Source organism: Notothenia rossii (genome assembly GCF_949606895.1).
Source record: "Notothenia rossii genome assembly, chromosome: 7".
NCBI lineage: Eukaryota > Metazoa > Chordata > Actinopteri > Perciformes > Nototheniidae > Notothenia > Notothenia rossii.
In genome coordinates, this window is record NC_136905.1 from 59,816,203 (window position 1) to 59,831,104 (window position 14,902).

The following is a 14,902-nucleotide window of genomic DNA, read 5'->3' on the forward strand; positions in this document are numbered from 1 at the left end:
ACTTTTTCGCCTCATTCTGAAAGAAACAGGTGAAATGTACTAACGTGACAGCCATCTTTGTGATGGTGACGCGTATTGTGCGAGACCAGAGACCTGTAGTTCACTGAGCGGTTTCACACAAAAAAAATTGTAACTTCACAGTTTTACGACACATTTTTATTTATTTGACTTGCAAAATGTTCTTTTAATTTGACAAACATCATATGTTTCATTCGTTGCACAATTCAAACGGGATCGAAAGGTAACTTTTCTCTCTCCATTGACGTCAATGTATAATTTTCCGCTTCCGGGGTCACATGGGTCGGAAGTAGATGGGCAGGACTTCGCCTCTCTATACATTATTGTTTACAGACGAGAGTAGCATGTGACAACACTCGGAATGACCGGAAACCAAACCAGCCGTGAAGTATTTTCTGTATTTTTTAGAGTATTGATTACAGCGTTTAGAATGTGTTACATGAAAAGTGATGAAAGAGAATATGAGGAGAAAAGGCGTGTTAAGCATATATTGAATGTGAAAAGTACCAATCCTCTGTTTAAATGCAACAACGGACATTAGAGACGAGGCGAGCCGGCTGGCGGGGAGGAGCCAGCAGAGGATATATATAACAGCACCGGACGCAGGATTCTCTCTCTTCTCTTGCTCACGAGAGCCAGATCACAGCTGTTTTCTGCCTGAACAATATTCTGTCTGTAACACTACCGCGCCTTTTTTTATTAAAGTATCCCATTTGAATCTTCTCAGAGACTCCATTTAGTCTCATTTTAAAGCTTCTCTCCTGGACGCGAGAATAAAGAACATATTTAACAGTGCACACAACCAACCTTTCACTGTCCTTGCATGTGCAGTACAAATCTCCAGCTGGCACATCAGGAACAAAAAAACAATAATTTAGAAGTGTGTAGAGATGACATTATGACTAAAAGCTGTTCATTACATTACATTACATTGCATTTAGCTGACGCTTTTATCCAAAGCAACGTACATTCGACCAGGAAGATACAACCTTGAAGAAAACATAATCATATAAGTACATCAGGTTTCATACAGCCAAACATTTCAAGTTTTACTCAACTAGCTATAGATAAGCCAGTCCTTTATTAGTATATAAGTGCTCTGTTAGCAGTTCTTTGTTAGTAATTCTACTGCTCGAAGTGGAGTCGAAAGAGATGAGTTTTCAGTCTGCGCCGGAAGATGTCCAAGCTATCTGCTGTCCTGATTTCAATGGGGAGCTCATTCTACCACTTTGGAGCCAGGATAGCAAACCCACGTGTTTTTGCTGATGGGAACTTGGGCCCCAAGAAATCCAGTGGCCTTGACAAGTTGCAAATAGGGTTTAGACGTACCAACTACAGTAATAGTGTGTATACTTGTTACGACCCACCCTCTACTCAGTGGTAGTGGCTTGTGGGGAGACCCGCAACATAAAATAAAACACAGCAAACACGCAGCACTTAACGGCGATCATATATTACAAGGTGAATATTATGCATTGGCGAACCCACCCACTGCATACCAAACCCCCTCACAAGAACACCCGAACCCACAGCAGACTCCTCAAAGAGGGGCAACACACCCCTCACCAAAAAGGAGTGTGACGCGGCCGTATCCCTCAAAATGGTCACCGGAACCCTGTTGTTCTTCCCCGGTAAAGACACCCTTCCTTTCATGAGAAACGGAGCAAAAACTTCCAGTTCCGACTTGTGAGACCCTGGCTTTGAAGTACTCACCAAGGCGACCATCTTAACAGGCTTCTACACATGCCGTAAAGCGTAACAATTAGAAACAACACAACCTCTTTTCTTGTAGAAATAACACACTGGGCTATCCTTAGGTCCCCAATTCACCTCTCCCGGTTTTTCCTCAGCATTTCCTGGCCTGCTGGACTGCCATGGCACGTTAGTGGAGACTGGGGTTTCCCTGATGTTGTTGTCCACAAACCGGGCCTGTGCCCTACCCCTCTCACTGAAGAAAGACTTGTGAGTAAGAACATACTCGTCAGCCAAAACCGCAGCATCAGACAGTCTTACGGGTTTTTGCTCATTAAGGTATGCAGCCACTTTGTCAGGCAATCAGTTTTTAAATTCTTCCATGAGTAATAAGGTTTTTAGGTCCTCTACAGATTTTACCCCCGTCGGCGAGCACCAACTCCACATAAACCTGACAATCTTTTTTTTTGAACCCTTGAAACCTCTGACGGTATGCCTCTGGCACCAGCTCATGGGCACGCAGAATTGCAGCTTTTACCTGTTCATAGTCCAGGCTAACCTCCTCAGATAATGCAGCATACACCTCCTGTGCTTTACCCGTGAGAACGCATAACAGTCCATATGTTCTTAGGCCATTTCAATGTGGTTGCTACCCGTTCAAAAAGGACAAAATAATTATCAACATCTCTCTCGTGAAATACTGGGATAAATCGAGTATATCTACCCCCGTCAAAGTCATGAGATTGTGCCGAGCCCAACTGCTTAGTCTGGTGCGATAATACCGTCAACTCCAGCTCCTTCAAACGAAACATATGATTAGTCTCCTCCTCAAGCTTCCTGATTTAGAGGTTAGAGTTGATCTCCTTCTCTCTCAGCCTATTGTCAACCTCCTTCTCTTTAATTATCAGCCTGTGCAACTCCAGCTGAAGTTGAAGCTCGCTCATTGTCGGAGCGACCTCTGTCTCCTCCTTCCTCCTCCGATAACACTTCCTGCTCTACCAGCGCAGCCAACAGCTGTTCTTTAATGACCTGTTTCTTGCTTTGCTTACTAAACGCAATGTTAAACCTGCCTGCGATTAGCTCAAGTTGTTGTTTGTTACATGCATCCAACTTCCCCCGAATCAGATCACTAACAAACTCCTCCAAGTCAAAATCCATATCTACACGTTGAAACTCACCTTAAAAAAAACAACAACCATAAAACCAGTAACCAGGTTAACTACTTAAGCATCTCTACACTGCACACAAACAAACAAAAACATTTGCTGTCAAGGGCCATTCTACAAAAGAAAAACTACTCACAACACCGGCACCTGCCCGAGACAGCCTTTGGACGAGCCCCCATATGTTACGACCCGCCCTCTACTCAGTAGTGGCTCGTGGGTAGACCCGCAACATAAAATAAAAGACACCAAACATGCAGCACTTAACGGCGATCATTTATTTTAAAGCACAGCTGTTACTCACATGGGCCAACCGGCAAATGAACAAGGTCTGGAGGACTGGCAAAACTAATAATAATACATTTTATTTTTAGGCGCCTTTCATGACACCCAAGGACACCGTACAATTTGTTAAAAAAAGGAGAAAACGCTAATAGGCAACAGAACAGGATAAAACACAAACAGGAAATCATGGAGGAGACAGTCAAGTGGACACAAATGAAACATATAATGGGGAGCATTACAGTGAGTAGGCAGATTTGAACAGGTGGGTTTTTAATTGGGATTTGGATGTGCGGGGGGAGGGAGTTCAGAGTCTGGGAGCAGTGCAGCTAAAAGCCCGAGCACCCATGATGAAGTGTGGGGTGGGGAAGGTCAGCAGACCAGCAGAGGAGGAGCGAGAGGGGGTGTACTCTTGAAGAAGCTCAGCCAGATAGGGGGGGGGCAGGTTATGTAGGGCTTTGTAAGTGAGCAGTAGGTTTTTGAAGTTGATACGGGATTGAACAGGGAGCCAGTGGAGTTAGATGAGGATGGGGGTGATGTGTTCTGAGGCCTTGGTGCCGGTGATGATCCGGGCTGCAGAGTTCTGTATGATTTGTAGTTTATTGATGAGCTTGGTGGGTATGCCTGAGAGGATGGCGTTACAGTAGTCGATGTGGGACGTGACAAATACATTGACCAGGACTTCAGTGTTTGATTGAGAAAGGGATGGGCGGAGTCTGGAGATGTTGCGTATGTGGAAGAAGGCAGTCCGGGTGATGTTATTCATGTGAGGTGAAAATTAGAGGGAGCTGTCCAGGATGACACCACGGCTCTTAACTTGGCCAGAGAAGGGGATGGAGTAGCCACCAATGATGAGGTTGGAAGCAGGGGAGGATGAGGTTTTGGAGAGGGTGGTTTTGGTGCCAACCAGCAGGGCTTCGGTTTTGCTGCCGTTGAGTTTTAGGAAGTTCCTGCTCATCCAGCTCCTGGTGTCCTGGAGGCAGTTGGTGAGAGAGGTTGGGGGGAGGGCAGTGTTGGGTTTGCTGGAAATGTAGACCTGGGTATAGGGCTGGGCGATATGGAAAAAAATGTTATCACGATATGTTTTTCCATATTGATCGATCTCGATTCTTATCACGATATGTAGTTTTTGCAGATGCTGCCAGTGTGAGGGACATCCTGAAGCTTGAAGAAACAAGAGATTCACTGAAACTTTATAATAAAGTTTAATGCCTTCCAATAGTGAGAACAAAATGCTTTCGCTCATACAGAATAAAAAAACAAAAACAATTATTAAATAATAATAATCTCAAATATTTGTACAAAACCAAGGCAGTACAAAACCAAGTGGGTCAGACCCTCTGACACATTAAAGTGCTAAACATAAAAAACATGTGTAATGTGTAAACATAGTAAACCAGTCACAGTTATTCTACATCTTGTGCAGTAGTGAACATCATTTACCCCATTACAGGTTTTTTGCAAGAAAGACAAGTCTGTTCACCACATCTGGCTTTAAAGCTGCCCTATGGCAGGACACAATATTGCCACTTGTACTAAAAGCACGCTCTGAGGGTGAGCTGGTGGCAGGAATACATAGATACCGCTTTGCCAGGAAGCTCACTCTGGGGTATGATGTGCAGTGGATTTTCCACCATGCCAGGGGGTTGGTCTCACCGTCTACTTCTGGAGCTAGCAGGTAACTGTTCAGTTCAGCCTCAACATCCTGCTCATCTGTTAGACTAGAGGTAGAAACAGAGTAGGACTTCTTGAAAAAGCTGCCCAGTGTCTTCCTCTGCATTTTGGCTGGTGGAGCTGAAGCTGTAGCAGTAGCAGTAGCTGTAGGTGTGAGAATAGACTGTGGTGTGCTCTGACAGTCACCCAGGATCTGTGCCACAGCTCTGGATTTCACAGCCTCTACCTTGTCACCTTGGATGTAGCGGGTCTTGAACCGAGGATCAACAAGAGATGCCATGTTAAGGAGGTCATCAGTGGCATCATCATCATACTTTTCATTCAAATATGTGGTGATAGTAGTTTTGATGGCCTTCGTTAGCTCTGTGTCATCCTCTCCTGGCTTCAAGACCTCTGTATTGAAGAGCTGTAGGACAGGTTTCACACAAGAGACACTGACATGTGCTTCACCAGAGAGGGCATCAGTGAACTCAACAAGTGGATTAAGGGCCTTGTGTACAGACTCCAAGACCTCAATGTCTTGCCATGAGAGAGCCAGGTGCCTTGTTTTTCTATCAGCAGATAAAACCTTTGAAATGGCCTTCTCCTGCTCCAGTACTCGTGCTATCATTGCATGGCGAGAACCCCACCTGGTAGGTGATTCTGTCATCAACCGGTGCTCAGGTAGGTCGAGCTCCTTTTGTGCAGCTGTTAGTTCTTTTTTCTTCTTCCATGAGTATGAGAAAGTACTAACCACTTTTTTGCTCACACCCATGGCTCTCTCTATTCTCTTGTCTCTCACACTTCGCTCTGTAGATGACAAAAATGTAGTATTATTAGTATTAAGTATTATTTAAAAATTAGTTTCTGTCTTATAATAATAAATCATAATATTGTCATGACATCCTTGATATGAAAATCAATTAGACTACACACATAAACATATCTTTCCTCAATTTAAGTTGAGTACAGTGATAGAATATAAACTCTTCATTCAAATACATCTTAGATGCAAAATGTTAGTAATGATCGAATTATCACCTAGTATCAGTATCAATAGTTATAAAGTGATAGCCTGTACATTGGTTTATTGAGGCATGTAAAGTGAAATAATTTTGTTTTCAGATACATTCCTATTTCTATTCCAATTTATACACTTCAGTAATTACCAGGTGCAATAATTACATAGGCTACTGAGTCCCAGTTACCAATTTTGAGAATATACTTTATGAAGAATAAATCACATTGTTACTATCATTTCATGAGAAGAGGTAAAAATATACATTTTATTCCAGCTTTATGGGCAACAGTGTATAAGAATACGAATCATTACACTGAGCTATTATTAGAGCTGAAAATGTAGCCTTTGACATCATCATGAACTTTTTTTATTATTAGCCTATCATCATGAACTTACCAATGGCAAGGTGCAGTCGATGACCAAAGCACTGCAGCCGGGACCAGCCTTTGAGGGAAACAGCCTTGACAACGTTTGCACCGTTGTCTGTTGTGATGCACACCTGTCGGTCTTCCCTAAGGCCCCAGGATTTGAGTGCATCCTCCAGCCCCTGGCTGATGATTTCCCCAGTATTGTCCTCTGGGAAGTATGCTGTCTGTAAGCATTTGCTGTGTAGAGCCCACTCCTCGTCAATGAAATGAATCGTGAGACTCATATATGGCTCCGATGTACGGCTAGACCATAGATCGGTGGTGGTGGCAAAGTATTTAACATCATTCAGATGAATTTCCACCTTACGACGGCATTCATTATAAAGCTGTGGCATCGCCGTCCGAGAAAAGTATTTTCTACCAGGGAGCTCGTACCTGGGGTCTAACACTTTGATCAGTTTCCTGAAGCCTTCTTTTTCCACTGTGTACAGGGGCATCATATCTTTAGCGAGGCAATAAGTGATAGCGCTCGTTATAGTTTTGCTCCGCTTTGACTGTTTTTCATACGGGGCAATGGCTGCAAAGCACGACTGGATGGATTGTTGTTTATTGATGTTACCGGGCGACGTGTGTGTGTGGCTTAGCTTCGTGTGTGGTGTGCTAGCTTGAGCCCGCAGTGTCACACTCTCTGTGTAGTTAGTGGGGTGGTGCCTTTTCAGGTGATTGAAAAGGTTAGTCGTATTCCCCGTCCTGGCTGGTACTACCCACCGGCATATTTTGCAGACCGGCTTCGTCTGCTCCTGGTCGCTTTTGCCGTAACCGAACCATGTCCACACAGCTGACGTGGTGTGACATTTTTTGTCAACTATGTCTTCTAGTAGGCCTACGGTGTCGCTTTCGCGTTCGCCAATAATTTCACTTTCACGGTCCTCTTTAGTTTCGCTCATTTTTGACAACTTCTTTGTTCATCCCTTTCTCCCTCTGTCTTCAGTCTCACTCTGTAGCCACGCTGCTCGCTCGTGGGCGTGTCCTACCGGCATACAGCAGCCAAACTGATACTGGTGTTGTTGCGCCTAGGCGGCCTACTTGTTATGAAGATGTCATATCGAATAATATGTCCCAAGCATAATATCGCAATCGATCAAAATTTTATCGCGACCCCGAACCGAGATCGAATTATCGCCCAGCCCTACCTGGGTATCATCGGCGTAACAGTGGAAATGGACATTATGATGACGGAGGATAGTGCCAAGGGGGAGTAGGTAGATAATAAACAGGAGTGGACCCAATACTGACCCCTGAGGAACACCATGTGAGACAGTGGAGCAGCTTGACCGGTGAGTGCTGAGACGGACATGTTGTTTTCTGTCTGTGAGGTGGGATGAAAACCATGAGAGTGCAGTACCATTGATCCAAATGTCTGCCAAGCGTTTGATAAGCAGTGGGTGCGAGATGGTGTCAAAGGCAGCTGTGAGGTCAAGGAGGATTAGGATGGTGAACTGTCCAGAGTCAGCTGCACGGAGGAGGTCGTTGGTGATTTTTACCAGCGCTGTTTTGGTGCTGTGCTTTGAGCGGAAACCCGATTGGAAGGGTTCATGAAGGTTGTTTTTGTCCAGGTGTTGTTGAAGTTGGTCAGCAACCACTCTTTCAAGGGTTTTTGAGATGAAGGAGAAGGGGGCCTGGGCCAGCCACACCACGGGCTGTAGGACCCAGAGCTTCCCTCCCCTACCCAGAGATCTAACAAAACCCTACGGGTAAAATAAAGCCGTGGAAACCTATACTGCCAGGTCCTCCAGAAAACACATAATGACACGTTTAACAAAAGCGATCTATAGATCCAAACAGCAGAGAGAGATTGTCCACGGATGGAGTCTTCTGGCATAAGGATAGGGAGACACCCCTCTTCTCCTCCAGCTTCTCCTTTCAAGTCCCCAGCTGAATGGAATTAGGACACCTGGGGGAGGCGGAGCCAGGGGCGGACCAGTTGACCTGCGCAGCAGAGAGACAGAGAAGACAAAAGAAAAGGGACTACGTAACAATACTGATGAAAAGAAAAAGGAGAAACAAGCTCTGCGGTCCTTGCGATTTACTGACAAATGTTGGAATTGCAATATGATAAACCATTAGAGGTATGATCATTTTTGCACCAAAACACACCATTAGATAAATAGATAATTGAAATGTTCTAAAAAAACTACAAAATACTTCAGTTAGGCCTAGTAAGTAGCAGGAATATGTGCTTACACTACAGGAGCAAAATCATGATCATGATGATGTCACATGTACAGGGGTTTTATACCTCATGATAAAAACGTATGTTCATGACTTAAACATGGTCTTATTCTAACTGTTACTTACATTTGATCAGGTATTTTTTTGATGCCCTCCGAATTGCCGCCTTCCTTACATCGGGCTTTTCAGCGGCGATGGTGAGATCGTGGTAACCACCACTGAACACATAGTGCTTTATCTCTGTATAAAAACTCTCCATTTCTTTCAAAGTTAAGAACAAAATAAAATATTGTACTTTACCTATGGCGAGAAAATGTTGTATATACATATTTAATACATACTTTTTTTGATAATCTATTATATTTTGTTATTTCAAGATGGAAAAATGATCTTTTTGATAATATATAATTTAATCAAATACAACAATCAAAACCAAATAAGTTGTAGTAAGTATTAGGGCTATACTGGCACTTGTAAGCATTAACTTTAATTAATTTAAACAGAACAAAAGAAAATATTGTACTTTACATGTGGCGGGAAAATATCTTATATTCTTCTTACCTTCGATTTCTCTTAATCTTCTCCTTCTCTCTCTCAACCTACACTCATTCGTCTTTGATCAGACCCCCGGTATACCCTAGTCAGCGCCCCTAGTTACACCAATCAGCATGTGATTACCGTACAGCCAATCACAATGCGTGACGTCATTGGTAAGCAACGGACCCCGAACACATCTGGTAGGCCGAACATATATGGTACTGCCACCGGCAGCCACAGCGCGCCTGGCTAAAATGCTGGTCACATCCTTATGTAAACAAACACGCATGTAAACGGCAATTTATCGAGGTCAGAAAGTTATCAAGTTCATTTTTATTCATCGTACGATAAGTCAATTAATTGCTTATCGCGACAGGCCTAATTTCCTTTATTTCTTTATTCAACCAGATAAAAAGCATTGAGTTAAAATCTCATTTACAATGCTGACCTGGCCAAGAAGGCAGCAACGTTACACATAACACAAACATGTAAAAATACAGGGAACACAACCGAAAAGCAGTCACTAGATTGTGCACATTTAGGACAGTAAGCAAGGTGCACTACTTATTACTGCAAGAGCAGCTGGTGGTAAGGACCTCAGACAACTTCAATTTAAAAGAGGCTATTGAGACAAGTGCCATCAGTTTGAGGCTTGATTGAAGGTCATTCCAAGACCAAGGACCATCATAAAAGAGACTCGTTTTTCCAGCCTCAGTCCACACGGCAGGTACCTGGAACCGTATCAAGGCACTGGTTCTGAGGTTGTAAGAGTTACAAACTGGAACAAATCTGGCACATATATACAGTGGAAGCTTACCTAAAATGGCTTTATACATTAATACAAACCGATGCTGCATCCTACGCATACTAAGTGTGGACCATCCAGTTAGGCTATACAGTTTGCAATGATGAGTCCTATAGGGTGCATTTGATATATCGCAGTGCAGCATGGTAGAGTGGGTCAAGTTTGGCCAAAACAGTGGGATAGGCAAATCTATAGATTGTATCACCGTAGTCAAGCTGGGACAGGAATAAGCCAGAGACCAACCTTTTACGGGCAGAAATTGAAAAACAATATTTAAGTCTGTTAAGGAAGCCAAGAGTGAATTTCAATTTCTTTGTTATAACTTCAATGTGGTGTTGTGGCAATTTAGCACTAACAACAGACTGATATAACAGTGGTGTTTAAAGTTTAGATTTCTGTCCAACCAAAAGTCCAGATATTTGTATTTATCAACAAACTCAACAGCTCAAGGGTGTCAATGGAGAGGCAAGAGGACGCTGACTTGGGAGCAAAGAGCATTGCTTTGGTTTTCTTACTGTTCAATAGCAGTTTAGAATCAAGAAGCGCATGCTGTAGCGTGATAAAATCAGTTTTTAAATTGGAAATGGCCATATCCAGAGAAGGAGCACATGAGTATACAATAGTGTCATCAGCATACATATTAAAGGTAGAAAATTCCATCTGATTACAAATATTGTTTACATATAGTAAAAAGAGCAAGGGCCCCAAAATAGAGCCCTGTGGGACTCCCTTCTCCAAGGTGACAGGGTCAGAGACAGTACTACCCAATGTGACGCATTGAGTATGATCGGTTAGATAACTTTGAAACCAGCAAATGGCGTGATGATCTAAACGAGACATCAACATAACATTAGACAGAATATGGTGATCTACAGTGTCAAATGCTTTGGCTAAGTAAATAAACAATGCAACACAAACTTATTTTTTATCCAAAGCAGCCTTAACCTGTTAAGCCCGAGAGACCCTGGTACTGGGGCACTGCTGCAACATCTTGCAGGAAACAGTGTCTGAGGGCATGTTCATTTAATAAACTATGAATGTTTTATATCCATGTAACGGGAAGAAACTCATCTCACTGATCATTTAAAAAATATTATTTATCTTTGCTGCACATCCAACCCATCATTTCGCATCGTGAGGTGACACAGAATCGAAGGGTACCCTTCATTATGACTCAATTATACGAACTCGCTGAGATAATAACAAGGACAGGCATCAAAGTATATGGCGCTAGGTAGCTAAAAACGCTAACATGGCTCCCCTGTGTCGTAATCTGGTCAAAAGTTGTCTTCAATGGCATTGAAACGATAAAAACGCTGCTGAAGTTAATCCATAGGTTTATCCAATGTGTCTGTGTCCCTTTGAAATGATTTCTGATAATCCATAAGCAATAAACCTGCGTTTCCGTTTCTAGAAGTCAGACCTAGAGACAGCTTCACTCTGGTGCAAAACTGCGTGTGCGAAGCCCACACCTTTTTGTTTTAGACTGTAGAGGTTTCTCAATACTCAAATTTCCCCTCCTCGACTCCTCGACTCCTCGGTCCTCCGGTAGTGACCCGGAAATACATTTCAGCGCGCCATTTTGAAGGACATCTCATTTCTCTAAATGCACTTCGAGGACCAAGCATCGAGAATCGAGGAGGCTCTCAGGAGGATCTCTAACCGAGGAGACACTGATGGGTCCTCCACGGCTCCTCCGCGGATGCATTTCCGGGAACGGTGGAGGCGTTACGCACGGCCGGAGTTATCTCAGCCAATGACAGCTTTGCATGCATCCCCTGGATATTATTTGAGTAACTGCTTGAAAGGCAACGAGATGTTTAAAGTGAGAACAGCTGTGAGGTCCGTGCAGTAGTGCTGCAGCGATATGTCGACGATGTCGACGCGTCGACTTCAAAATATCGTCGACACGTTAAACACTATGGAGACTGAAACGGCTGCCACCTCCTCACAGGATTGCGCACGAAGCCCTGCAAAAAGCCCCCAAACAAAAACATCTCGCCCTGGGTCTTTCAAATTGAATTTATTGAAATCTCCAATATCAACGTAAGAGCTTGTTCGGGGGGTGCTAACACTTAACCATAAACTTTATCGTTTACTTTCTCAGTCTTTATATGTAGATATTACTTTTCTCCGTTAATCTCCGTCACGTTGTTTCCATAGCAACAACAACTTCCTGTCAACAGCGCTACCTCTCCTTCTAAATAAAAGCATATTCATAAATAGGAACAGCCCTAGTGTGTTGTGCAGCTTGAGTTCTGTGCACTTCGGTAGTGCTAACTATCTTATAGCTCTCCGTGCGGTTTGTTCGTTCTTGGTTGGTTAGTAGTTAATGTTAGCTACCTAGCTAGCGGTGCCAGCTGTGTGTTAGTTAACGTTTGTCAGCATTTAATGTTGGATGGAATGGTAGCTAGTTTACGTCTGCAAAACACCGCTATCTAGCCAGGGCTGCACGTAAGCTGGTGCACAGTTGTCATGAATGAAGTAATGTTTTTTGGTATTTATTTGAGATACATTACGTTTTTTATAAATCGAACAACAGAAAAATAATCGTTAGATTAGTCGACTAATCGATGAAATAATCGCCCGATCAATCGTTTTCAAAATAATCGTTTCCCCCCAGCACTACCGTGCAGAAAGCAGAGCAGTGTGTGTATAATATATATCACTCAGTATAACAGGCCTACTCTCTTTATTTGCTTTAGTTTAGTAGATGTAAGGAATCTTGGTGTTATATTTGATCAGGATTTATCCTTTAACGCCCACATAAAATCAATTTCAAGGACCGCCTACTTCCATCTACGTAACATTGCAAAAATCAGGCATATCTTGCCTCAAAACGATGCAGAGAAACTAGTCCATGCATTTGTTACTTCAAGGCTGGATTATTGTAACTCCTTATTATCAGGGTGTACCAAGAAGTCAGTCAAGTCGCTTCAGCTGATTCAAAATGCTGCAGCTCGTGTACTAACCAGAGTTAGGAAAAGGGACCACATTACTCCTGTTCTGGCTGCCTTACACTGGCTCCCTATAGAACACAGGATAGAATTTAAAATTATTCTTCTCGCCTACAAAGCCCTTAATGGGCAGGCGCCATCTTACCTTAAAGAACTCATTATACCCTACTGTCCTACTAGGGCATTGCGTTCCAAGAATGCAGGGTTGTTGGTTGTTCCTAGAGTCTCTAAAAGTACAATGGGAGCCAGAGCCTTTTCTTATCAAGCTCCACTTTTGTGGAATCAGCTTCCAGTTTGTGTTCGGGCGGCAGACACCCTATCCGTTTTTAAGAGTGCGCTTAAGACCTTCCTTTTTGATAAAGCTTATAGTTAGGGCTGATTAGATTCAGCCCCTAGTTTTGCTGATATAGGCTTAGTTTGTCGGGGGACATCTTACTTCTTCCTTCTCTCTGTCTATACCTGTGTACTCTCATGTTCCGATTAACCCAGCTTCCCCAAATGTCTTTCTTTTTGGTGTCTATATACGCCGGGATCCGGAGTCATGGATGATCCTGTGGTCCTGTGTCATGTATCGCGAGTCCTGGATCTTGAGTCTTGGCTGTGGTCCTGGATCATAAGTCCTGGATGGATATCCTAGTGGATTCATCTTCCTATTATACACACATGCATTTCCAAACATTTGGACTACCTATGTTGCAAATGTATTATCTTTTCAATTTACACACGGCATCTATTGCACGTCCGTCCTGGGAGAGGAATCCCTCCTCTGTTGCTCTCCCTGAGGTTTCTCCCATTTTTCCCTTTAAACTGAGGGTTTTCTCTGGAAGTTTTTCCTTGTACGATGTGAGGGTCTAAGGACAGAGGGTGTCGCAGAGTGCGTGCGTGCGTGCGTGCGTGCGTGCGTGGTAGGCTACAGTGCGTAGATGCGGCGGACAGAGGGGTACTTATACAACTTTTGGCCTTTAATTTCAATTCCCCATTTCAGCGACCAGAGAGAGGGGGATATATCCAGTCTCTGATTGTGTTGCGTTATTATGAGAGTGCTCTCATACTTGTTTGATTCTGAAATTGTATATATTTATGTAAATATATGTGTGTGTACCGTAATTTTCGGACTATAAACCGCACCTGAATATAAGCCGCAGCAGCGGCATACCACTCTCGGTTCCACTTTTACTTTGGCGCGCTACCTGTCTCACTCTTTTCCGGCCTCCAGCTTTTCCTACTGGAACCCGCCGCTTAAAGGTGGGGGTCCGCGGACCGGCCATAGAGCCCATAGAGTTAAAGGTGTTGGCCGTTAGCTGTAAAAATCCATAGATTAGCCGCACCGTTATATAAACCGCAGCGTCGAAAAATAGGGGAAAAGGCGCGGCTTATAGTCCGAAAATTACGGTATATGTCCGCATCTGTAGCCTGTTATTGTCTCATTATACCGCACTGTCAATGAATTAAAAGTAAATATATAAGTCATCGTGAACACATCTGTCCATCAGAGTGCTGCTGTGCCTCCTGTCATCATTAATGGACGTCTCTTTAAAATGACCGCTCAGAGGAGAGGAGTTCTAATTTCTCTAACCGCCTGCTGCTTCCACTCCTCTCTCCTCGGTTCCCCTCCTCAGTCCTCCGCTCGCATCTCCTGTGGGCGGCACCAAATCTCGAGGATAGGAGTCGAGGAGGGGAAATTTCCTAAAGCTTTTAGTCTACCTTACCATCATCCAACGGTAGTTTTCACTATAAGTAAAAAAGATGTTCTTTTATAATTTACAGTTTTTTACTATGTTCAATCTGAATTTTCTTTAAAATAAAAAACATCTATATTGATTCTTACTTTTCTACATCCAACTCACAGGTTTATCATTACTTTGAGAAAAAAGATTATTAATGTAACCCTTTTAGAAGGGAAGATATGGTCATTTGTTCTGGGAATGTCATTTTCGAGCCTGAGACCTGAAAAACAGGCTCAGGGCTAAACTGGTTAATATTGTCTAAGACTTTCAGACTGGCAGTCACAGTACTGCGCTTTGATCTGAATCCAGATTGCATAGGGTTAAGGATGTTGTGTGAATTTTTTTTTTTTTTTAGCTGAGTAGAAACTAGGGACTCAAGAATCTTTGATAACAGAAAGATTTGAGATAGGACGATAGTTACTCAACTCAGTGGGATCACCAGCTTTC

The 14,902-nt window shown here is 43.2% G+C and overlaps 1 protein-coding gene across 1 annotated transcript; it reads right to left on the reverse strand.

Annotated features, from left to right (window-relative positions):
• Positions 1–4,211: 4,211 nt before the first annotated feature.
• On the reverse strand, positions 4,212–7,273 carry LOC307012962 (E3 SUMO-protein ligase ZBED1-like). The gene is made up of 2 exons (XM_079640172.1): positions 6,226–7,273; positions 4,212–5,618 (listed from the first exon to the last, which is right to left on the reverse strand). The coding sequence occupies exons 1-2, from the start codon at positions 7,142–7,144 to the stop codon at positions 4,603–4,605; spliced, it is 1,935 nt and encodes a 644-aa protein (XP_079496298.1). The 5' UTR covers positions 7,145–7,273; the 3' UTR covers positions 4,212–4,602.
• Between the last annotated feature and the right edge of the window lie 7,629 nt (positions 7,274–14,902).

Coding starts and splice junctions, on each gene's coding strand:
- LOC307012962 (XM_079640172.1), bottom strand. CDS start 7,144: ATGAGCGAAACTAAAGAGGACCGTGAAAGTGAAATTATTGGCGAACGC. Junction 5,619..6,225: donor TCGACTGCACCTTGCCATTG/GTAAGTTCATGA, acceptor TGTCATCTACAG/AGCGAAGTGTGAGAGACAAG.